Source organism: Loxodonta africana, chromosome 22 (assembly GCF_030014295.1).
Source record: "Loxodonta africana isolate mLoxAfr1 chromosome 22, mLoxAfr1.hap2, whole genome shotgun sequence".
NCBI lineage: Eukaryota > Metazoa > Chordata > Mammalia > Proboscidea > Elephantidae > Loxodonta > Loxodonta africana.
The window spans coordinates 14,654,938-14,678,666 of record NC_087363.1 but is presented as its reverse complement, the minus strand read 5'-3'; the positions used below and the strand labels follow the sequence as shown (position 1 = coordinate 14,678,666).

The following is a 23,729-nucleotide window of genomic DNA, read 5'->3' as shown; positions in this document are numbered from 1 at the left end:
CAAAGCTGCAATGAACAGCCCTGAGCATGCACTTTGGAGCCCTACAAAGCAGGTTTTGGGGTCAGAAGACAACGTTGAGCTCTGCCCCCGACACCGGGTGATGTTAAGTGAGCCACTTAAACTTTCTGATCTGCCATTTAGTCCCTCCTCTGTGGCAATTCAGTGAGTGATCACAAGCACCTCCACTCTTTTAGACTCTAGGGATAAAGGGGCACAGTCCCTGTTCTGGAGAGCTCTGAGAAGCACAAAGCTAATCTTGGCGTGCAGAGCCATGGGGGAGTATGCGAGATTAAGACAGAAAAGGATTTTGTCAGCCTGAGAGCCATCCACAAAGGGACAGTTCTGTTCCAGTTGAAAAGCAGACCAAGCCGGCCAGGTGAGCAGTGGCTAGACTGGGTTTTCTTTAGCAAAACAAGTGCTCTGTGGCATTTGTGTTTAGTTTTTAAAAAAACAAACCAGATGCACATTTAAACCTTCCAAGGAAGCCAAAGCCAGACTGGGTGGAGAAAGGGGGCCCAGTCATTTACAAATTATTATTATATTTGTGATTCCAGCAAGACTGGGGAGTGGCGGGTGCTCCACCTTGGGCTGGGAAGGCCCGGTGGGAGGAAAGCAAGGCCCTCAGCAGGCGCTCTCTCCCCACCCCTGCTGAACAAACCACACACAGATGTCCAGGGATGGTGGCCGCTGCCTCCATTCCTTTACCGTAACCAGGTAAGCTGTGCTCCAGCATTCAGGGCTGTGGGCTCTGAGGGCTGTGGGCTCTGAGGACTGAAGAGCTTAGACATCAGAGCTGGCCTCTGCAGTTGGCTAGCCCAGAGTTGGCATACAGACTCTGACACTTAATATCCACATGCCCTTGAGCAAATGACTTGATTTTTTGCAGTCTCCATTTTCCCATCTTTTTTTTTTTTTTTAACATGGGGATGATAATGATAGTACCAAGTTTACAGTGTTCTGGAGAAGATTAAAAAGGATAACCCATACTAAGACACCTAGCTCAGTACCTGGTACTAGGGAATGACCATTTACTATGCAGCAATGAGAAACAAAGGCGAGAATACAGATCACAATCACTAAGCCCCACTATGCGGACGCAGTGAAGTGTGGCTTCTGGGAACTCGGCTTTGCCCCATCTGGAGTGGGTGAGTGGAAGGGCTTGGGTGAAGGTCTACCAGCAGCCCCCGCCTTATCTCAGGATGATCTGGCTGGTGGGGCCCCGGCCTTCAAAATGCCAGCACCTTTTGTCACACCACCCAGGGAAGGCCTGTTCTTTCTACCAGCATGAGCTTTCTCCCAGCATCCCAACCAGATGGTTCCAGAACATTTGTGCCCAGCGCTGCAGGTGGGGGATGAGCCTGCCCCCTTTCCAGGGAGCTGCTGAACCAGCTCTTCTCCGCCTACGGGCTGGAGGCAGAGGAAACATTCTCCTTCATATTTTGCTTCCCTTTCCGGCAGGGTGTGGATATGGGTGTAAAGTTACAGCAAAGAAGGGCCCCACCCTGGGGGAAGGCACAGCTAGGGGAGGCACAGATGCATTTTGCAAGGCCTGGTTCGCCATCCCTGTTCTCTATGGAAAGCAGCCTGGTAAATCTGGGACTTTCAGGCTGCACTCTTTAGATGCTGGCTGGCAGAGGTGTAACAGTAGCCATGATAACGATAGCAGTAGCTGCTTCCTCAGCAGATACACACCTGCTAAGGGCTGGACACACAGTTTCTCAGCAGAAACTCCGAGGAAACAAATTGTTAATGTAGGTTAAAAAAGCAACAACAGTGGCCATGGAGTAGCTTCCAGCTCATAACAACCCCACCTATGTCCAGGTAGCGCTGTGCTCCATAGGGTTTTCTGTGGCTGATTTGTTGGAAGTAGATCATCAGGCCTTTCTTTTGAGGTGCCTCTGGCTAGACTTGAACCTCCAACCTTTCTGTTAGCAGCCAAGCACGTTAAGAGTTTGCACCACCAGAGACTCCTACCTAATGTAGGTTACAGGTAAGGAAACAAAGTCAGGGGCTGTGGCAGGTCCTGGCTCTTAAGACTGTTGCTTTTCTTAGCCCTTCTTCAGTTTCCAGGCTCTGCCACTGCGTGACCTTACTCCTCTCAGCCTCAGTTTCGTTATCTGCAAAATGGGGATAATAATAACAACTGTCTCCTGGGGTTGTTGTAAGATTAAATTAGACAATGCCAGAATTCAAGCAATGGAAGCTTCTATTATTATTATTACTGTTATTAGTTTTTACTGTCCCACAGCACCCTGTTACGAATATCAGAGAAACTGCAAAAGCAGGTCACATGGCACCCCTCTGAGAGAGCTGGGCTTCTTCAAGTGTGGACGTGGAGGGTCCCAAGGACAGGACCCTGGTGAGATCCTACGGATCGCCAATTTATTAACTGATTTAATTCCACCAGTCAGGCATATCTCTATCTATACTGCACTGTCCAGTATCATAGTTACTAGTAGCCAAAGGAGGAGCCCTGGTGGCACAGTGGTTAAGTACTCAGCTGCTAGCTGAAAGGTCAGTGTTGGAACTCACGAGCCACTCCATGGGAGAAAGATGCGGCAGTCTGCTTCCATAAAGTTTACAGCCTTGGAAACCCCATGGGGCAGTTCTAATCCATCCTCTGGGATCGCTATGAGTTGGAATTGACTCCACAGCAGTGGTATTTGGGTTTTTTAGTATCCAAAGGTGGTTACTGAGCGTGTGGAATGCGGTGAGTCTGAAACGTGCTATTATTAGTGTAAAACATGTCAGATTCAAAGACTTAGTATAAAAAAAAGAATGTAGAAACATTAAAATATTTTTTATATTGATTACATGTTGAAATGGTAACATATTGAATATATTAGGTAGAGTGACCAACTTGTTCTAGTTTGCCAGAACTTTCCAGGTTTCAGCGCTGGAAGTCTTGCATCTCAAGAAACTCCCTAGCCTTGGACAAACTGAAAAGGTTGGTGTATCCAGTTCCTACGGCTGCTGTAATGAGGTGCCACAAACCAAGTGGCTTAAAACAGCAGAAACTCATTCTCTCACAGTTCTGGAGGCCAGAAGTCCGAAATCAAGGAGTCGGAAGGGCCATGCTCCTCTGAAGGCTCTTGGGAAGCATTGTTCTTCGCCTCTTCCAGTTTCCGGTGGGCCCAGGCATTCCTTAGCTTGTGGCAGCAAAATGCCAACCTCTGCCTCTGACTTCACGTGGCCGTGTGCTCAGCGAGTTGCTGTGTCTCTGCGTGTCTCCAAATCTCTCTCCTTATAAGGACAGCAGTTATTGCATTTAGGGCCAACCCTAATCCAGTAGGACCTCAAATTGATTCCATGTGCAAAGACTCTATTTCAAAATAAAGTCCTATTCACAGGTACCAGGGGTCAGGAATCGACTCGACGGCACTGGGTTTTTTTTTTAGGGGTCAGGACTCCAGCGTATCTTTTCTGGGGAGACAATTCAACCCACAGCAGGTCACCATAATATTGTCTTACAAGATATTATTGTGATTAAGTTCGCCTGCTCCTTTTTACTTCTGTTTTTGATTTGGCTACTAGAAAATTTAAAATTATGTGTGTGGCTTTCATTATATTTCTGTTGAACAGCAAAGGCTCCACCAGGTCTGCAGTGCAGTGAATTACTTCACGTGGCCTTTCTACCCATAGCCTTTGTAACTCCCTGGGTGGAACTATGCAAATGAGGTGCTTGTGGCCCACCAAGAGGATCGGACAGCTTGCTAATAATGCAAATAAGGTGCATAACACCCTTGTGGGGGTGGAACCACACAAATAAGGTGGATGGAACCCTAACAAAGGGATTAGTCAGTTTTGCCATCCCACTAGGCTTAAAAAAAGAGCTAATCCCAGAGCAGAGGGGGACCTAATTACCACCAAGGAGAAGAGACAAGGTTGGAACATGTCCTTTGGACCAGGGATCCCTGCGCTGAGAGCCTCCTAGACCCAGGAGACAGATAGCGGGAGCTGTAACATGGAAAACATGGAGAGGCAGGGGCGTGAGATGGCAGGAACCAGGAGATCCGCCTGAGACGGCTGCGATGGGGCTTGCAGACCCATGGAGCTAAGAGGTGTAGTACTTGCCCCAGAAGGCCCCTGCAGGGCTTGGCGGCAGAGGGCGAGAAGCTGTCCTATTTGAGGAACTGTGTCCTGAGTTGTTATTCTTGTTACTTCCAAGTTGATTCCGATCCTGAGTTGTACCCTCTTACCTCCCTAACAAATCACTTAACCGTAAATACGGTTCATGTGTTCTGTGAGACATTGCAGTGAATTAGGGAGCCCAAAGACAGGAGGGAGAGTGCTGGGGGTGGGGGGGAGTAGTTGATGTTAGAGATGATGGAGTGGCACAGCAGCTTGGAGAAGTTGGACATTTGGGACATCTTTAACCTGTACCTCATAGGAATAGCTTTGTGCTTGTTCCTATAAAAGAAATTGTTTAAGGTCTTAAACTCCAGGCTGGATGCTGCAAAGGGACAGAGATGACAGGACAGGAGCCTTGCCCTTCTTCAGCAATTGACCACAGCAAACGGCAACTGCACTTCAGCCCAAAACTCTTACCGTGACTCGCATGTGCGAATGAGGGGCCAGAGTCTGTGCTTCCACTTCTACTCCCTTCTACTCTCAGGGGTTCCACCAAGAGACCAGGGAAACCTGTGACCACGAGTATGAATGGGAGGCCTGGAAAGCACTCGCTAAAATGCTCTCTGCAGAAATGCCGCGTTGAGGTTTTGGGGCCTCATTTCTTTTCAAATATTGATAAAGAGTCATCTGAAGATCTGTCTGCATTTTCCCTCATTTCTAAAGCCACTGGCCACCCCTCCATCCTGGCTGTTGAGCCCCCCCCTCCTAAAAATCACTCTAGAGAGAACTTCTGGAGCCCTAGTGGCACAGTGGTTAAGAATTTGGCCGCTAACCAAAAGGCTGGCAGTTCGAATCCACCAGACGCTCCTTGAAAACACTATGGGGCAGTTCTAGTCTGTCCTATTGGGTCGCTATGAGTCAGAATCTATTCGACAGCAACAGCTTTGGGTTTGGGTTTTTAGAGAACTCCTGGAGTCCCTGGGCAGTACAAACAGTTAAAGCACTCAACTGCTAACCAGAGGCACCTCGAAAGAAAGGCTTGGCCATCTACTTCCAAAAAATCAGCCACTGAAAACCCCATGGAGCTCAGTTCTACTCTCACACACAGGAGGTCACCCTGAGTCAGCATCGACTGAATGGCAACTGGTAACTGGTAGAGAACTCCTGGGCTTCTTTCAGTAGTGTGATGAGAATCACCTGGTCTGTCCCAGGACAGGGCTGTCTCAGCTCAGAGTGAAGTAGACTGGATATTTACATGCAGGGCTTATTAGTTGAGCCAAGGCATAGTAAAACAGAAACAGAAGAAAGGAGAAACTTAGCACATTAGCAGCTGCTGAGTGGGCTGAGTCGATGACATTAGCTTCAGTCTCACCTAGCAGGGAGGAGGTCCCTAAGGGAGTGAGACACTGGTCGATAAGTTTTGATGGATGAGTTTGGGTGGAGGAACGCATGAGGCACTGGGAGCCTTGGGCACAGGGAAGGCAAAGGTTACCATCTGCCTCTAGTGAATTCACTGTTCAGGGAGCCCATTGTGTGGACAAAGGCAAGTCCCAGGCTGGGGGGCAGCATGGGACCCTCAGGCAGAATACTTTGGAGTCAGATCCAGGTTCAAATCCTATTTTGTCTGGTCTTTACCAGCTGAGCTCCAGCAAACCTCTTCACCTAATCTCTAATGAAGGAAATGAGCATTCAAATATTTATGGAGACCCTGCTACGGGCCAGGGCCAGGTAATACACACTCTCACCCCCAGCCGGTTGTGAGCACATCCAGCGAGCAAGGCGATCTTTCCAAGCAAAGCACTTCAGTGTTGTATGCGTTCACCCACAATCTGCTGGCCTCTCCTGGGCAGCCCCCAGGATTAGAAGCTCTTGATCTCTGTCCTGGTCAACCCCTCTTCCTCCAGGAAGCCTGCCTGGCCTGATCCCCTTCGCCTAAGCCTGGATTAGGTGCCACTTCTCTGGTCCCAGGGCACCCTATGCCTCTCTCTCTCCCCTCCCACAAGAGACTGAATCTTGCAAGTCTTACAGGCTTGATTCTAGTTCTAACTGTGCTGTGGGGCCCTGTACCAACCACTCAGTTTCCTCTTGTCAAATGGGGTCAAGGGCATGGAAATTGCTTACATAGTGCCTAGCACAGGTACACAGTAGGTGCGTAATAAGTACAAATAGTTATTCAAGCTGTTGACAGCAGAGGCCTGGCCTGGGTCTCGGCTGTATTCCAGCATGTAACTCAGAGCCTGGATGAGTACAAGAGAAAGTACTCAGTGCATGATGTGGCAGACAGAACAATGGCCCCTCAAGGATGTCCATGTCCTAATCCAGGAAGCTGTTAATATGTTACCTTATATGGCAAAGGGGAATTAAAGTTGCTGATGGACTTAAATTTGATCATCAGCTGTCTTTTAAGATAGAGAGATTATCCTGGATCATCTGGGTGAGCCCAATGTAACCATACCCAATAACCAGTTGCCTTTTTGTTGACCCAACTCACGGTGCCCCATGTGTGTTACAGTAGAACTGTGCTCTCCACGGTTTTCAATAGCTCATTTTTTGGAAGTAGCTCGCCAGGCCTTTCTTCCGAGGTGCCTCTGGGACAAAACTCCACCTTTCAGTTAGCAGCTGAGTGCAATAACTGTTCTCACTACCCAAGGGTTCTGTGTAATCACAAGGTTTTTTTTTTTTGTTTTTTTTTTTAAGAGTGAGCATAAAGTGTGGCTAAAAAAAAAAAAAATTTTTTTTTTTTTTTTTTTTTATGGAGATCCAGAGAGATGGCAGCAGGAGGACTCGGGCTGAGGTTGCTGGCTTTGCTGATGGAGAAAGGTGCCACAAGCCAAGGCACGTGGGTGGCCTCTGGAAGCTGGAAAAGGCAAGGAAACAGATTCCACCCTAAGGCCTCTAGAAAGGAATACACCTAGCCAACATGATTTCAGCTCAGTGAGTCATGTGAGGGGCATCTAACCTAAAGAACCGTAAGATAATAAATTTGTGTGTGTGTGTGCGTGTATTACTACTACCACTAGCTGTGATTGCTGACTCCTTCTTCTCTTCCGAAGTTAGGGAACAAGCCTGCCTTGATGACCACTGGGCGATACGTGCTGAGAAGAGAGGACCTACCAGACCGTCGGCATTCAATAAATGCTATTGATAATATTATAACTCATATGATTATAACTCATATAACAAAATGTGTTTCCCTCACGACGTCTCCCAGTCCCTAACATGGTGCCTGGCACACACAAGAGCTCAATAAAAACTCTTATTAAATCTATAGATGGATGAAAAGCCCCTCTCCACCGGCACCTCCCCCATGACCGACACCACGGTCCCCGCCCATCCTGTCCAGCCCCCTGCCTTCCCACCACCCAGAGCCAGTTGCCCTTCTCCTTAAGGAGCCCTAAGCCCCTTGGCCAGGAATCCTGCCTGAGCGCGAAATGAGGGTTACCAGGACGACTCGGAACGGGGCGCAGTGCCCACTACGGGCAGCAGGGGGCGAGCGCGGCCCGGGAACTCCCGCCCGAGGACGGGGCGGGGCTTCGGGGGGCGGGGCGGCTTAGCGCGCAGGCGCGGGGCCAGGGGCCTCTTGCGGCCAGGGGCAGACGGCGCAGAGCAACCCCGGCCGCGGCTCCGGTAGCAGCAGTGAGTTCGATTCCCGCTCCTGCACCGGCTTTAGTTCGCGCTCCCCCGACCCCTGGGCCTCCCGACACCAGTTCCCTGCAGCTCTCCGCGTCCTATCCCTCCTCCCGCCGCCAGGATGCCGGTAACCGAGAAGGACCTGGCGGAGGACGCACCGTGGAAGAAGATCCAGCAGAACACGTTCACGCGCTGGTGCAACGAGCACCTCAAGTGCGTGAACAAACGCATCGGGAACCTGCAGACAGACCTGAGCGACGGGCTGCGGCTCATCGCGCTGCTGGAGGTGCTCAGCCAGAAGCGCATGTACCGCAAGTACCACCAGCGGCCCACCTTCCGCCAGATGCAGCTCGAGAATGTGTCGGTGGCGCTGGAGTTCCTGGACCGGGAGAGCATCAAGCTCGTGTCCATCGGTGAGCACCCTGACCCGGCCAGGCTGCGGCCCGGGGTACCATCCGGGCCCCGCGCGTGCGCCCCCGCCGCTGGCAGGGGCTCCCCAGAGCGCGCCCCCACCACACCCAGCGGCCGCGGGCTGGGTGTGGGCGCGAAGGCGAGAGGAGTCGGCCCCCGGCGATGGGGGCGTAGGCCCAAGGCCCCTTCCCCGATGCCGCCTCCGGGGCTGGGACCTCCTTCATGTGCCCGCTCCCCGCCATGCGCCCCGGCGGTGCGCCTAGGCTGCTTGTGGGTTGAGGGCTTGGGGTGGGGCTGCAGGGGGAGTGGTGGGAAAGTGGCATTTCTTCGCGCCTGGGGCGTCCCTGAGGGAGTTGGGGGACTGGAAACCCCTTCGTCCGCCGTCCCCGGGGGCGAGGCGCTAGTCAGATGCTCCGCGGAGCGCTCTCCCCGCTGCGCCCAGGCCAGTGCGCTTGGCGGCCGCGGAATGGGCGTTGGCGCGAAGGCCGGGGGGCGAGGGAGACCTGGGGAGGAACCGTTCTCTGCGCCTGGGGTCTCCCAGCCCAGGTGGAGACGGGCCCTGGTACCCTCCCCGCCGTCCCCGGAATGGGTGTGGGTCCCGAGGTTGGAAGGAGAGCCGTGGGGGTGTGTCCCTTCTGGCTCTCTCTGCTCGCAGCTCGGCTGTGGCCCCGCGCAGCCCCGGGTGAGCCCGCTCTCCGAGGCTGAAGTTGTAATTGAGAGGTGGTGGAGATAATGGTGACTGCTGCGGTGTACGGAGCCCAAACTAGCCCCGTTCTGTGCTAACAGCCTTCAAAATGATTTCCATCCTTAGACATCGTGAGGGCTGGGGTCTCTTTAGACCGTCTGTTCAGATAAGGGCGTCAGGGACTTAACTGACGTGCCTAGGGTCACCCATGTAGCGAGAGCCCAGCTGAGAATTGAAGGAAGTGGGCGACAGTTAGAAGGAGGCTTCTCGTTCCTCTCCGCCCTCCCCACACCAGGGTCTTCCTGAGAGGAGGGAGGTGTTGGTGTCTGGGTTCCTCTCTCCCTCCGCTGTAGAAGAAGAAGCGGGGGTAGGGTGAGGCCTCCCTCATGACCTGGGGCAGTTGGGGCCTTCCAGGAGGATGGCAAGGCTGCTGACGAAGTGGGCTGTGACGGCAGGGGGAAGGGTGTGTGTTGCGTGTGTGCGCGCGCCCGCGTGCACGCACCAAAAGAAAGTGTGCGGATGTACACGGCTGAGTGTGCAGTGCTTATGTGCAGAGAGATTGTGTGCGCATGTACACTCTACCTATGTTTTGTCAGTTGAGGCCTGTCAGGGAGCGGCTGTACCTCCTCCTCCAGGCCTGGGCCTGGGGTCTCTTCGAAAGAAGTTACCCCAATGCTAGGAAGAGAAGTGGGCGTGGCTGCTGGGACTTTCTCCTGCCAGAAAGGAGTTCCCTCTAGGCTGGCCTTCCCTGGGCCCCGCCCTCGCCTTCCTTCCCCCACACCTGTCTTGGCGGGTAGGGCTTCTTCCTGTTTCCTGGGCCCAGATGGCTGCCACCTGCCCTGTTGGTCTGGCCTCCCAGCTGGGCTCCCAACAGGGCTTCTCCACCCCCCATGGCCACCCCGCCCTTCTCTGCAGAGGGGAGCTTCGTGGGGTGCTATTGTCTTCTTTTTGAGGGCCCATCTCCTCTCTTGGGGAGAGTTAGCCTCAGAATTCTCCTGGAATTCCTTCTTTTCCAGGAACCACCCTCCTTCTGAGGAATCTCAAGGCCTGGCCAGGCTCAATTTAGATCCTTTCTTCTTTGTTTTAAAAATGTGTATTTATTTAATTAACTGAACAAAGAAAGCAAACCATGACTTGAAATCTCTTTTAAAAAAATGAGGGGGAAAAAAAAAAAAAACCCACAACACCAGAAAATCCCAGATTGCCTAATTTCGCCAACTGTTTGCAGAGGCTCTAGCTTAGATTCACATCATGCCTGAAGCTTGTAGGTCTCATTTTGGACTTTATTTGGTCCCTTGCATTTTTCTGCATGGTCCTCATGGTTTTCATTCCTGAACCAACCCAGGTCTTAGTGTCTCCCATTGTCTTGACATTCCAGTGTCAGCCTCTCCCCGGCCCCCCGCCACGTGGGCTGTTGGCAGCTTTTTGCTGTGGACCCACCACAAGTTACATTGTTTTATTTGTTTTTTTCCTTTATAATTATAATTATTTCTTTGACCTTATTCCCCAAAGTGGCATTCTTGGGGCAAAGGGTGTGACCATGTTTATGACTTCTGTTATTGACTACCTAGATGCTCTCCAGAAAGATCTCACAGCAAACAGATTTTCCAGCATCTTGGAGACCCGGAGGGAGACTTGCCAAATGGCAGAACTCCTGCAGGGGTAATGTCTGAGGCCTCCTCCCTCTACTCCTGGAATGTTCTTGGTGATGGCCCTTCAAAAAGTCACATCCAACTTGGACTTCAGTTTATGTATTGACTTCTTATGTCATATTGCACTGTGCTGACTGTGGCAATACTCCAATTTTGGGGCACCCAGTGGTGCTGGGCACTGTCCTAAGTGTGTTCCATTGACCACCCCCCTGAATCCTGGTGGTGCTTACCGATAGCAATTATCACCTTTCCTGAGTATCAGTTCCTTATCTCTAAAATGATCTACTTTAGCAAGTCACAGGGAAGGGTGAAGGCCTAGGCCCAGTCCCTGGCCAGAAAATGGTTGCTATTATTGTTGTTGTCGCTGTTGTTAGTACTATTATCCCTATTTAAAGATGGGGAAACTGAGGTTCACAGGAGTGAAGTAACTCACGGAGGTCACCCAGGTTGTTAATGATGACTAGAACTCAGGTCTTTCCAGCTGTTGAGCTTGAACCTTAACTAACTTACCTTCCTGTGTTAGAAAACATCCCTCCCACCCATCAAAGGGCCCCTGTAACATTGGGTTTTGCAAGTCTGGGATGTTGGGGTGGTGGCCGGACACCCACACTTTGAGCCTCTGGACTTGGCCTGGTGAGCGACAGGGTTGATCCTCTGGGCTGTGATGAGGGGCCCATGAGTTGGGTGCCATGTTGGGAGGCGAAGGGAGTAAGTTTGCTTCTTGTATCCAGATGTACCTTTTGGGGAATGGGTACTCTGTCTTCACTGGTGTTTTTTATGGAGATTTTTTGCTACCTAATGGATGACACATTGCTCCATAATCAGGGAAAGTATCACTGAACAAATATGGGTCTTGTATACTCTTGGATAAACTCCCAAGAATACACATTGTGGATAACATTAGAATTGTGTATGGGCGCCCAGCTCTGGGATGTGAGATGGTCAGACCGCTGCCAGACGATGGCTGTACTGCTTAGATTTCACTGCAAGGTAGCCCAGGCTGTTTCCTCAGGTTGTGATTGTTTTGTAAGGTGGGTGGGCACATTTTCGGCTCGATCCCAAAGCTGAAGATTTTCTTCTATTTCTTGTTATGTCCTGGGCAGCTCATAGTGAGGCCTCAGCATATTTAATTCCAGTTGTCTGCCAGGAGCTGGCGGTTTTATTTACTTGTTTTTCCAAAGACCTTCCTGACCCCAGGCAGCCCAGCCAGCTTGGAGGAAAGGGTTGCCTAGAAGTTTGGGTGGTGTGTTTTGGTTTGGTCCTTTAAAAAAAGGGATTCTTTCCTTTTCAGAGGATGTGGTCTGACCCTAATGTTTACGGAAGTCACTTGTGCCAGGCCAGTGCCCTGGAGCGGTCTGGACACACGTTCCCTGGGATGTTGGGTCACTGGGCAGAGTTTCTACCACGCTGCTCAGCCCCTTTTCCCTCTCTCCCTTTTGTCCCACCCCCTCCTAAATAATGTACAAAGAACGCTCTCTTGTCTTTCTTTTAATAATTTATTTTGTTGTTGTTGTTGAGAATATACACAGCAAAACAGACACCAATTCGACAGTCTCTACATGTACAATTCAATGACATTGATTACATTTTTCGAGCTGTGCAACCATTCTCACCCTTCTTTTCTAAGCTGTTCTTCCCTCATTAACGTAAACTCACTGCCCCCTAAGGTTTCTGTCTAATCTTTTGAGTTGCTATTGTCCATTTGATCCCATGTAGATAGATTTTAAAAGAACATAATGTTCAAGGCAGACATTGTCTACTAGTTAAGCTAAACTATTGTTTGGCTTTAAACAGGGGCTGTTTTTGGTTTAAGGTTTAAAGATTATCTCAGGACAGTCATTTCAGGGGTTCATCCAGCCTCCATGGCTCCAGAACCTTTCTTGACTACCTAGCAAATGCCAGAGTGTCTTCTGGGTAATATACCTCAGACCCAGAGTGTTTAAAAAAGTAGGAAACAAGATCTGGGCTGTTTGCACCAAGACACCACATTAGTGTGAGAGGTGGCTTATGCAGTGGTTAGGATTCTTGGTTTAGATCCTACCTGCCACTAACTAGCTGTTAGGAAATGTCTGTGCCTTGGTTTCCTTATTGCTAAAATGCGGTTAATAACTACCTCTTTAAAAGGTTGTTATACAGACTAAACAAGTTAATACTTTTTAATGTGCTTGGAACAGTCCATGGTACATAGCAAGTGTTATGTGTCTGCTAAATAAATAAGGTAGCAAAAAACCAAACCCAACCCATTGCCGTCAAGTCGATTCCGACTCATAGCGACCCTGAAGGACAGAGCAGAACTGCCCCATTGGGTTTCCAAGGAGCAGCTGGTAGATTGAAACTGCCAGCCTTTTGATTAGCAGCTGAAAGCTTAACCACTGTGTCTCCAGGGCTCCTGCACACTGGAAGGACATTTAAAATCAGCGCTGCTATGGGGAGACTAGCTTGGTTGGCCACTGTTGATTCTACTTGCTATAATGTGGTTATGGACTGTCTAGAGGGTGTTGCCTGCATGGAAAGGGATGACCCCTGGGATGTTATGACTGCCTCTGGGGACCATTCACAGCAGCTTTGTTTCCCAGCTGGACGGAAGCTCCAGGGTGGCTGGTCATTCCAACCTCCCACCCCTTTCACGAATCCCTGGGCCAAATCACTTCCAGATGGCGGTTGGGCCCCTGTGGTGCTCCTCTAGCCCCGCAGAGCCAGAGTGCTGGTCAGCAGTCTTCTTCGTTCTTGTAGAGTCTGTGCTGAAGGAGGGCTTTGATTTGGAGCCAGATTATGTCTTTTGGGGACACCCACTGCAGGTCCTGCTTCAAGGTGGGTGTTGTGAAGTTGGCTGCTGCATTGGTTAAGGATGGCTGCTTTGCTCCTCGGAGCTGTAGATGCTCAGGGCATGAAGTCTTGAGGCCTTGCCTCCAGTGGCTCCATTGCCAGGGGTGCCATGTCACCCTGTTTGCTCCATAAATGGCCTCCAGGTGTGTACATACGAGGCTAAACTGGATACACTGTAGACTAATGATTCGGGGCACGGACCTGGAGCTAGACTTCCTGGATTGTAATCCCACTCTGGCCCCTAACTGCTGTGCAGCCTTGGTCCACTGCCTCAGCTTCCCCATCTGTAACATGGAAGACATGAATAGTTCCTACCTTCGGGCTGCAAGAGCATTGTGTATGAGTAGGTTAAGGTGTAGTACAATGCTTGGCTTTATTATTACTATTAGTGTGCCTTTGAACCCAAGGCCAGGCCTTTGTCTTGTCTTCCATCTGCTCTTCTGGCCAGTTCAGATGTTTTTGGAGTCCTGTTACTGTTACCTGTCATGCTGGCTGTTCCCTCTCCCCTCCACCTGAAGTGTCTGGTGAAGATGCCTCTCGACATCTTTCACTTCTTCCTTTCGTCATTCGGCAAATACATGAAAGACCCGCTCGGAATCAGGCCCAGTGCCAGGTGCTGGGGCCACAGGGATAAAGAGCCAGTCATGGCCCCTGCTTGCCTCATACACAGCTCAGTGGGGAGCAGCGGCAAGCAGCCAGGGAGTGTCGCAGAGAGCAGAGCTTCTCAAACCTTAAGGTGTACACAAGCCACCTAAGGACGTTGTTAAAGGTGTGGGTCTGATTTAGTAGGTCTGGGGTGAAGGCTGAGCTTCTGCATTTCCAGACAGCTCCCAGACCTCACTCTGAGTAGCCAGGACCCAGACGATAAGCTCTCTGGAGAGCAAGAGCACCTACCCCCAGGCTAGGGTGGAGGGCTCCCTGGAGGAAGAGGCCTTTAAGCTAAAACCTAAAGCTTAACTGAGCAAGTGAGCAGACAGCCAGATGCTCACAGGAGTACAAGACCATGTCAGGCAGAGAACGCGGCCTGTGAAGTCCTGGAGGTGTGTGTAAGCTAGTGAGAGAGACCACGTGGGCCGTGTCTGTAGGGCTGGAGGTCACAGTGCAAGTGTCAGAGAGGCAGTGAAGAGACAGGTGGGACAGGCTCACAAAGGGCCTTCTGAGGCTGAAGGCTGCCAGCTGAGTGTCCTCTGTGAGCGAGCTTTGTGTAGGGCTGGTGAATACGGCTGAAATGGGTCATCTAACTTGGGGATCTCGCAAGTGCTTTGCTCCAGTCATTCATATCAGTAAAAGGTATTAATATGCCCTTTCTGTGTATATGTATATTTATTTGTTAGCTATATACATATACCAGGAATGCTGGTGATGCAGTGGTTAAAGCGCTCGGCTGCCAACCGAAAGGTCAGTGGTTGGAACCCACCAGCCTATCTGTGGGAGGAAGACGTGGCAGTCCACTTCCATAAAAATTTACAGCCTCGAAGAGCCTGTGGGGCAGTTCTGCTCTGTCCTCCGGGATTGCTATGAGTCCATATCAACTTGACAGCAGTGCATTTTTTTTTTTTTTCTGTTTTGGTTTTTTAAAATAATATACCACTGTCAATCTGTATATTAAATATTAATATTAGTGAAGTTTAATTCCCTTTTAAATAACAGGTTCAAATATAAGACCTGGTTTTTCCTGATTTCTCATGGATTATCTTATGCACCTTGGTGTACACATGCCTGACTGTGGAAGCCTCTGAGAAGCTGCGTTTCTGCATTTAGTTCTTTTTTCTTTTGCCATACTGTAGTGTGATACATTTAGTTTTCATCTTTGATTATCCTCAGTCAGGGAGCTGGATCTGCAATTATAACCCCTGCCCCCAACAATAGCTTTAACATAAAGCAATTGGAACGAGCCATTTCAATCTAAATGGGTGCTTTTTCCTGCTCTTGTAATGGTTAAAATTGCCTTTCATGACATTTTTCTAGAAGCCATCTTACATTGCCATTGTAAAGCTAGTTATGTGCTCAAAAACGATCAGATTGGCTCTGGTTATTGTAAGTGACTACCTTACTCAACAGGGCCTGGAAAGGTGGTCTTGTATTTTTAACATGCCTAGCTCACTTTCCATGGGAAATTTGGTCCATATGCTAGGGAGGGGGCTTCTTGGGAAACATGATTAGAAAACCAAAGGGCTCCCTTTATGTTTAAAGTGATGAAACAGTAGGAGAGAGTTGGAATACATGGTAAAAAGGATGGAACTACGGGGTATTTTAATCATTCCCATTTAGAATCGAAGTGGCCTGGGTTTCTTTTTTTTTTTTTCTGGCAAGAAAAATACTGAATTATATGAAGTTACTGCTGTTTTCCTAGGAGCCTTACAGCAGTTGCCTGAAATATGTTCATTAAGTTCATTAAAATAAACTTTTGTAAATGGTTGTTGTAAAGCCTTTGCAAACTGTTCAGTTATAAAAACAATTTGATGGGCTCTTATTTGCGCCCATTGTCTAATTACAGAATTTACCAAAGAACATTTGCCCTCCCTGATCCTTTTTGACCAGCCTTTATACAACAGAATGTTCTTGACCAAAATTTTCATGAACTATAAGTCAAGAGACAACCCTGGTGGTGTAGTGGTTAAGAGCTACAGCTGCTAACCAGAAGGTCAGCAGTTCGAATCCACCAGGTGCTCCTTGGAAACCCTTTGGGCAGCTCTACTCTGTCCTTTAGGGTCGCTATGAGTAGGAATCGACTTGACGCCAACGGGTTTGTTTTTTCAGTTTTTGTTAGTCAAGAAGCAGTTTGGCTTTTTTTACTCAGTCAAGACTGGCTACCCACCAAAACCGAACCGGTTGCCATTGAGTTGATTCTACCACCTAGTGACCCTCTAGGACAGAGTAGAACTGCACCATAGGGTTTCTAAGGAGTGGCTGGTGGATTCAAACTGCTGGCCTTTTGGTTAGCAGCCGCGCTCTTAACCACTGAGCCACCAGGGCTCCAAGACTGGCTATAAGAATGAGTTATTCTGACAGAACATCTGACTTTCTCCTTGCCACCATCATCAAAACCTGGCTTCTCCAAGCAGCACGGGTAGAAAGCTTTGTGAGATGTACATTTGTCCTTCTGCAGGTCTTGGTGATTCTCTGTACCAAGAAAGCGTATGAATGATGCTGGCTGGGTACCTGGTGTCAAGGTGTGCACACGCATAGGTGCATTCTCTAATGTAATGTCTGCTATTTTTTACATGCCTACTGTGTGCTTATGCACTGTCCTGAGTGCCTTACCTTTGTTACTTCTAGTCCTTGTTACAACCCTGCAAAGTGGGTGGCTTTATATCCATTTCTGTTTTACAGATGAAGAAACTGAGGCTCAAATCTGCCTTACTCCAAAGAACAGGCATGATGTCTGCATCAAGCTGTAAAGCTTCATACCGCGCTTGTAAAGTAAAACGCACAGTGTAACCGGTGAGAGCTGGAAGTCAATGGGACTGCCTTGTTTTTCCAGGTCTCGCAAGTTTTCTGCCTTTGACAGGGTTACTCTTAGCACTTTTCTGTCGGTCTATATTGGTGGAGGGAGTCGGAATTGACTCGATGGCAACAGGTAAGGTACGAGTATATTGGTGGCAGATATTTGCATTTTCCGTCTCTGGCAGGTTTCTGCCTTACACAGGTTCCAGCTTTCGCAGGCTTTACCGTAGTGAGACTACGTGAGATACAGTTTTCCACTGATTTGGTTTTGTTTCTTTTTGTTTTGCCTGTAACTTTACTCATTTGTGCTTGATTAATGTGAAATTACAGGACAAAAACTTTTTTTGGCCTATTTGCCTTCTTACCATTTCCAGCCCTGCAAGAGCTTTGGTTTCTCTAGCTCTTTCCTTGCTTTGTTTGACTGGGGGAAGGAGTGGGGATAGTGATGTCACTACAGACCCAGGTGGTAGGAACCAACCAAAGGTTACTTTGGGGGGAGCCAGGCAGGGCTGTCTTTGTGAGGCCTGGCAGGCAGAGGAGAGGAAGGAGGTACCTTGGAATTCCTCTTGACTGCAGTCCTGTGTGGAGCAGTGGTTAAGAGCTCAGGCTACTAAACAAAAGGTCAGAAGTTTGAATCCACCAGCCGTTCATTGGAAACCCTATGGGGCCATTCTCCTCTGTCCTATAGGGTCACCATGAGTGGGAATCGACTCAAGGGCAGTGGGTCTGTCTGTTTTGGGTTTTTTGCAGTCCTGTGGGGCTCACGGTGCCCATCTCAGGGTGGATGTTGGGGGGCTGTGTTGAGATCCAGCTATGGTGGGAGATCCTTGGTGACCGTAGCCATTGGCACAGCTGTGCCCCATCTGAAATGACTTCAGCCACATCTTCCTTCTACCTTTAAACATCACTGGTAGGTAGCAGGGTGTGCTGGGTTATGTTTGCCGAACTGAGCAACTTGACTTTTATCAGTCTGGTGAACATGGCACAAGTGGGCAGCCTGCTTCCAATCCAAGCAAGTGGCTTTCCGCTAATCCTCCAGGAACCTTCCAGGCAGCCCTCCCGCTGTTCTTCACAGCGTGAAGCTGTGTGCACCAGAGCTGAACTTGTCTTCCCCAGGGTATTCTCTGCAGCTCTCCTTCTGAGAGAGAAGGCTGGTCTGTCTGGCTGATTCAGAGCTCAGCCTACCTCCCCAGAAATCGCAGGGCTGGCTTGTTGAAAGGTCTGGGCGTTAACACAACACTCCCGTTCTCTCTCTGTAGGCCCTTTATGCTGGCATGAATTCCTTTTCTCATGGAGATCTGAAAGCTCCTTTGACTAAATGGGTCACCTTTCTGGGTATTTTCATAAGGCTGGTCAGCTTTTGCCATGCCAGACGACTTTTCTGGAATTTCCTTTCAGATATAAAGGGAACCAAAGAGGTTGGAATTATTTGGAACACAGGGTGGAATTTTGGCTTTCGAGCCATAGGGAAATGGGTGAGGCTTTGTGGCAAGAACTGTGTAAATTTGCTGTGGCCCATAAATTAAAATTTTAAGATTAAAAAAAGCAAGCAGCAGCCAGTGTACCTTCCACAGAGAGGAATGGTGTTACTTTATGCCTTACAGCGGCATTTGTGCCTGAGGGAGAGGCTGGCCCTGCCTGGGGGCTGGGTTATGGAAGGATTCTTGGTGGTTAAAATCAGATTCCTTGCTCTCTGTCCTGCTCCCCCAAATGCCCTGCATCCCGCTTCCCCCTGCCCCCAACTACCTGGGTGGTGCAAATATTTAACACCCAAACTGCCCCATAGGGTATCCAAGGAGCAGCTGGTGGATTCCAGCTGCCAGCCTTTTGATTAACAGACTGCTAATTGAAAGGTTGGAGGGTCTCAGGCAGAGGTGCCTTGGAAGAAAGGCCTGGCAAACTACTTCTGGAAAACCCTGTGGAGCACAGTTCTACTCTGACACACATGGGGTCACTTCGACAGCAACTGAAAAAATGAACTGAGCTGCTTGTGTGAAGCACTCTGATTTCCCTGCAGCCTCCGATTCCAGGGAAACAAGAATTACTTGGCATCTCGCAGCCTGTGGGGAGCAACTGCTTGCCAGAGAACAAAGTGGTATTGCCCTTGGTGGGGTAGAGCAGTCCAGGGTGCAAGACGAGGCCCTGTCAGTTGGGTGCTAAGGGCTTTGAGCTGAGACCCTACAAGCTAGGCTTTTGTGACTTGGAGTTTCTGTTAGATGGACAGAGTTCCAGGTTCTGGGCCCGAAGAGGCCCCTCCATGGAGTGTCCTGTCATGGGGGGCAGGACCCAGAAAGTATCCTGGTGGAGGATCCCTGGTGGAGGTTGGCTTGAAAGCACCTGGGCAGTGACTGTCATATTCCTTATCTCCACTAAAGGAGGTGAACTGGCACCTGGGGAATGCCTCTGCCGTCAGGGAGTCCTTTACAGGAAGTGATCCAGGTGTCACCTTACGCTTCCTTCAGCGAGCATCTCTTAAACCATCCCCACCGGGCCCTCCCCTGGGCACCCACAGCCTCCCCTACCCCATTTTGTAGCTTACTGCACTGTATTGGTTTCCTAACCTGCCTGTCTTTGTCCATCACAGAAATCTCCAGTGTGCCAGGGGCGGGAGCTGTATCTCCCGTTCACCGCTGTGGCTCTGAGCTCTTTGGCGTGGATAGGTTGGATTAAGTCTGGTTCACTGACTCATTTGCAATGTATTTGCTTTCACGAAATGCAAAACAATGGTCCTTGGCAACCTGTAGTGAAGTAGGAATTCTGGGTAGCGGATGCCTGGTTCTAGACTCCCAGTGGAACACTCGTGTTTGCCATGGTGCTAGGAGCCCTGGTGGCTCAGTGGTTAAGCACTCGGCTGCTAACCAAAAGGTCGATTGTTTGAACCCACCAGCCACTGTGCAGGAGAAAGGTGTGGCAGTCTGCTTCTATAAAGATTTACAGCCTTGGAAACCTCATGAGGCAGTTCTACTCTATCCTACAGGGTCGCTGCAAGTCAGAATTGACTCCATGAGCCCATGGGTTTGGTTTGGGTTTTGAAGCTGTGACACTGAATTTTAAGAATTTAACACGTCACATTCTTTCTCTGAATGTCTGTGGTTTGCTTCAACTGTTAGAGAACAAAGCCTTTTCAAAGTTGACATGTGAGCTCAGAATATGGATATGACAGGAAGCCACAGAGAGTCAGAATAGCATAACAGTAGTTTGTAATAATAAGGAACATATATTGAGCACCTACTAAGAACTGTACTTTGTGGTAAATGCTTTTCAATAATATCTAAGTGAAACCTTATTACAGCCCTGAAATGTACTTATTGTTGCAATCCCTGTTACACGGATGAGGAAACTGAGGCACACCCAGGCTTGGCCAGCCAGTATATGACAGGTTGTGACTGAGACTTTCATCTGAGCCCTTAATCCTCCCGCTCTACTTCTTTCCCAAAGGAAAGCCATTATCTTCCAAAATTCACTCCAAGTAAGTTTTTTTTTTTTAGATTTAAAGAATTACATTTGTAGTTCTTAGTCTTTGCAAAAAATGGCAAGAACGCAGAAAAATACGATGGAAAAAACACATACCTATAAAGAATCTTAATGAATCTTTTCCTACTTTTGGGGAATTTTGCTCACAGTGCCCTTTGATTGGAATGAGGAAGGGGGAGATGTATTTTCTCAGGGAAAAAAAAAAAAAAAAAGAGAGAGACTGTGGACTAGAACGTTTTGGGAAATCATTTTGGTCAGGCTAATGGTTGTAACAAGAGTCATCCTTGAGTTACTGCTGACCTTTTGGCCGGCATTAAAATGGAGACCTTATTTGAGTTTCATTATGGTTGCAAGTCTCTCTTGGTCCAGTAGGGGTGTTCCAGCCACTTTCTGTCTCTTAAAAGTTTAAAGGACCAACTTTTATTGAGACTTCCAGGGTCTCTCTCTCTTTTTTCCTCTTTTTTTATTGTGCTTTAAGTGAAAGTTTACAGTTCAAGTTAGTTTCTCATACAAAAATTTGTGTATACATTGTTATGTGACTCTAGTTGCTCTCCCTATAATGAGATAGCACACTCATCCTTTTCACCCCAGATTTCCTGTGTCCATTCAACCAGCTCCTGTCCCCCTCTGCCTTCTCATCTCACCTCCATACAGGAGCTGCCTGTTTAGTCTCATGTATCCACTTGAGCTAAGAAGCACACTCCTTACCAGTACCATTTTATGTCTTATAGTCCGGTCTAATCTTTGTCTGAAGAATTGGCTTTGGGAATGGTTTTAGGTTTGGGCTAACAGAGAGTCAGGGGGCCGTGTCTTCCAGGGTCCCTCCAGTCTCAATCAGACCATTAAGTCTGGTCTTTTTACTAGAATTTGAGTTCTGCATCCCAGTTTTCTCCTGCTCTGTCAGGAACTCTCTGTTGTGTTCCCTGTCAGGGCGGTCATTGGTGGTGGCCGGATACCATCTAGTTCTTCTGGTCTCTGGCTTATGTGGCCCTTTCTGTTTCTTGGGCTCATATTTTCCATGTGTCTTTGGTGTTCTTCTTTCTCCTTTGCTGCAGGTGGGTTGAGACCAAATGACGTATCTCAGATGGCTGCTTGCTAGCTTTTAAGGCTCCAGATGCCACTCACCAAAGTGGGATGCAGAGCATTTTCTTTAAGAAACATTGTAATGCCAATTGACCTAGATGTCCAGGACTTCCAGGGTCTCTTAATGATAGTTATTATATTTGATAACTCTTATGACCTTGTCTTATGGTCAGCCCAGCACAGAAATTCATTTAACTTTTTTTTAATTATGGTAAATATATACATGGTGTTCTTGGGTGTTATAAATGGTTAACACACTTGGCGTTGGTGGTTCGCATCTACTCAGAGGGAACTTAGAAGAAAAGCCTGGTGATCTGCTTCCCAGAAATCAACCATTGAAAACCCTGTGGAGCACAGTTCTACTCTAACATACGTGGGGTCATCATGAGTCAGAACTGACTTGATGGCGACTGGTTATATGTATCTGTATATATAAAACAAAACATCTGCCATTTCAACATTTTTTTACAATTTAAGTTTAAAGTCTGTATGTTTCAGTGACATTGATTACATTCATCATGTTATGCACACATCACTCATTTAACTTTTAGTTGCTTAGCTCCAGAGCAGTTTAAATATGTCTAAAATGAGTCCCTAGCAGAATGTAGATGGGCAACTTGGTTTATCCTTGGCTACTTGGGAACTTAAAAAAATTTAAAAAATTTTTATTGTTAATTGAGAATATACACAGCAGAACATAGACCAATTCAACAATTTCTACATGTATAATTTAGTGACATTGATTATATTCTTCAAGTTGTGGAACCATTCTCACCCTCCTTTTCTGAGTTGTTCCTCCCCTATTAGTATGAACTCATTGCCACCTAAGTGTCCTATCTAATCTTTTGAGTTGCTGTTGTCCATTTGATCCCATATAGATAGATCTTAAAAGAGCACAAGGCTCAAGACAGACAGTTTTTACTAGTTAAGCTAAACTACTCTTTGGTTTTCAGAAGACTTCAGGGGATATTTTGGTTTAAGATTTAAAGATTATTTTAGGGCAGTAGCTTTGGAGGTTCATCCAGCATCCATGGCTCCAGAAAATCTGGATTCCATGCGAATCTGAAATTCTGTTCTGCAATTCTCTCCTTTTAACCAGAATTCTATAGAATCTTTGATCAAAATGTTCAGTAACAGTATCTGGGCACCATCTACTTCTGGTCTCATGGCAAAGGAGGCAGTTATTTGTGGAGGCAGTTAGAAAATGCAGGGGCAAGGCTGACAGGCCTAGCTTTGTACAACGGATTATCTAATATAATAACAAAAGCCTGGACAGCAAAAGACAAAATAAATAAACGGAACTTCATAAAAATTAAAAGCTTGGGAACTTGCTGAAGTCTGAGAATCATATGCAGCCAGACGGTCTTCATGACATTGGTTTTTCAGAGACTATTTTCCCAGCAGCCCTTAGGATACCAGGTCCATAGAGCCATCCTGTCTCAGCCTTGTTTGAGGCAAAGTAGATGGAATAGAAACCACTTCGTGATACAGATTGATCCACTTCGTCAGTGTGATTAAGAGGATGGTCAGATAGACCCCGCCTCTTAGTGGCCAGGAAACTTGGGGAAAGTTGCTTGGCCTCTCTGAGGTTCAGTGTCCTGGGCCCGTAATAGTACTCCCCCTGGTATTATTGAAATTGACTGTTGCAATCCCTGCAAAGCATTTTGCCCAGTCCTTGGTGGACGGCAAGTACCCCATGAACTGTGATCACTGCCCGCTCCTTTCCTCTCCCCTCTCCCTGTCTTTCCACTTGCCCCACCCGCCTCCCTCCACTTTCCTCTTTCTCCTCCCCCCACCTGTTGTGGCCCTTTCAGATTCGAGGAGGAAGTGACTCAGTTATCTAGGAAGGGGAGAGGTGGTTGGGATTCTGTCCAGAAATTGTTCAAAGATGCCTGGCACCTAATGAGTTGTTTTTGGAAGAAGAGGTGGCCTGGGTTTTTGAGTGTTGGGTAGGGAACCTTTAGCCAGTGGCCCCTGGTCTTCTGGCCAAGTTTCTTTTGAGGGTAGAAAACAGGTGCCAAGTGTTCTTGACGTCTTTCCTCACTTTCCCTCTTTGGCTAATAGATCTATTTTTTTAAACTAGTTTCTTTGCTCCTCCTTTCTTTCTTGTCTCTTGGAATGCCCTTCCTTCCCATTTCTCTTCCTGGTTTTGCCTTTCACAGACCACCCTCTGGGAAAATGCTCTTATGGAAGGCAGCCATAGTGTCCTGGTGATGCCTTCACTCATGGGTCTGAGTCTTGGCTCTGCCCCTTTATAGCTGGCTGACCTAGCAGGCTGCTTCTCCCCCAGGACCTGTTTCCATATGTACAATGGTGACAATACAATGGTCAGCCTTACAGGGTTCTGAGGTGTAAAAGAGAATCTGCCTCTGCAGCCCATAGCCCTGTGCCTGGTGCATAAACGCGAGCCACTGCTACTGTGTCATGGTTGGGAGCGTTAATGCTAAGAG

General features: G+C 48.4%; 1 protein-coding gene across 3 annotated transcripts in view; it reads left to right on the top strand.

The window, feature by feature from the left end:
* The first annotated feature begins 7,653 nt into the window (after window positions 1–7,653).
* The window catches only part of FLNB (filamin B), a 162,228-nt gene continuing 146,152 nt past the window's right edge, over window positions 7,654–23,729 (top strand). For all 3 annotated transcript variants that reach the window (XM_003410043.4, XM_003410042.4, XM_003410040.4), the window contains exon 1: window positions 7,654–8,114. In XM_003410043.4, the coding sequence (XP_003410091.2) occupies window positions 7,823–8,114 (292 nt within the window). In that variant the 5' untranslated portion in view covers window positions 7,654–7,822. The remainder of the gene's footprint in view (window positions 8,115–23,729) is intronic.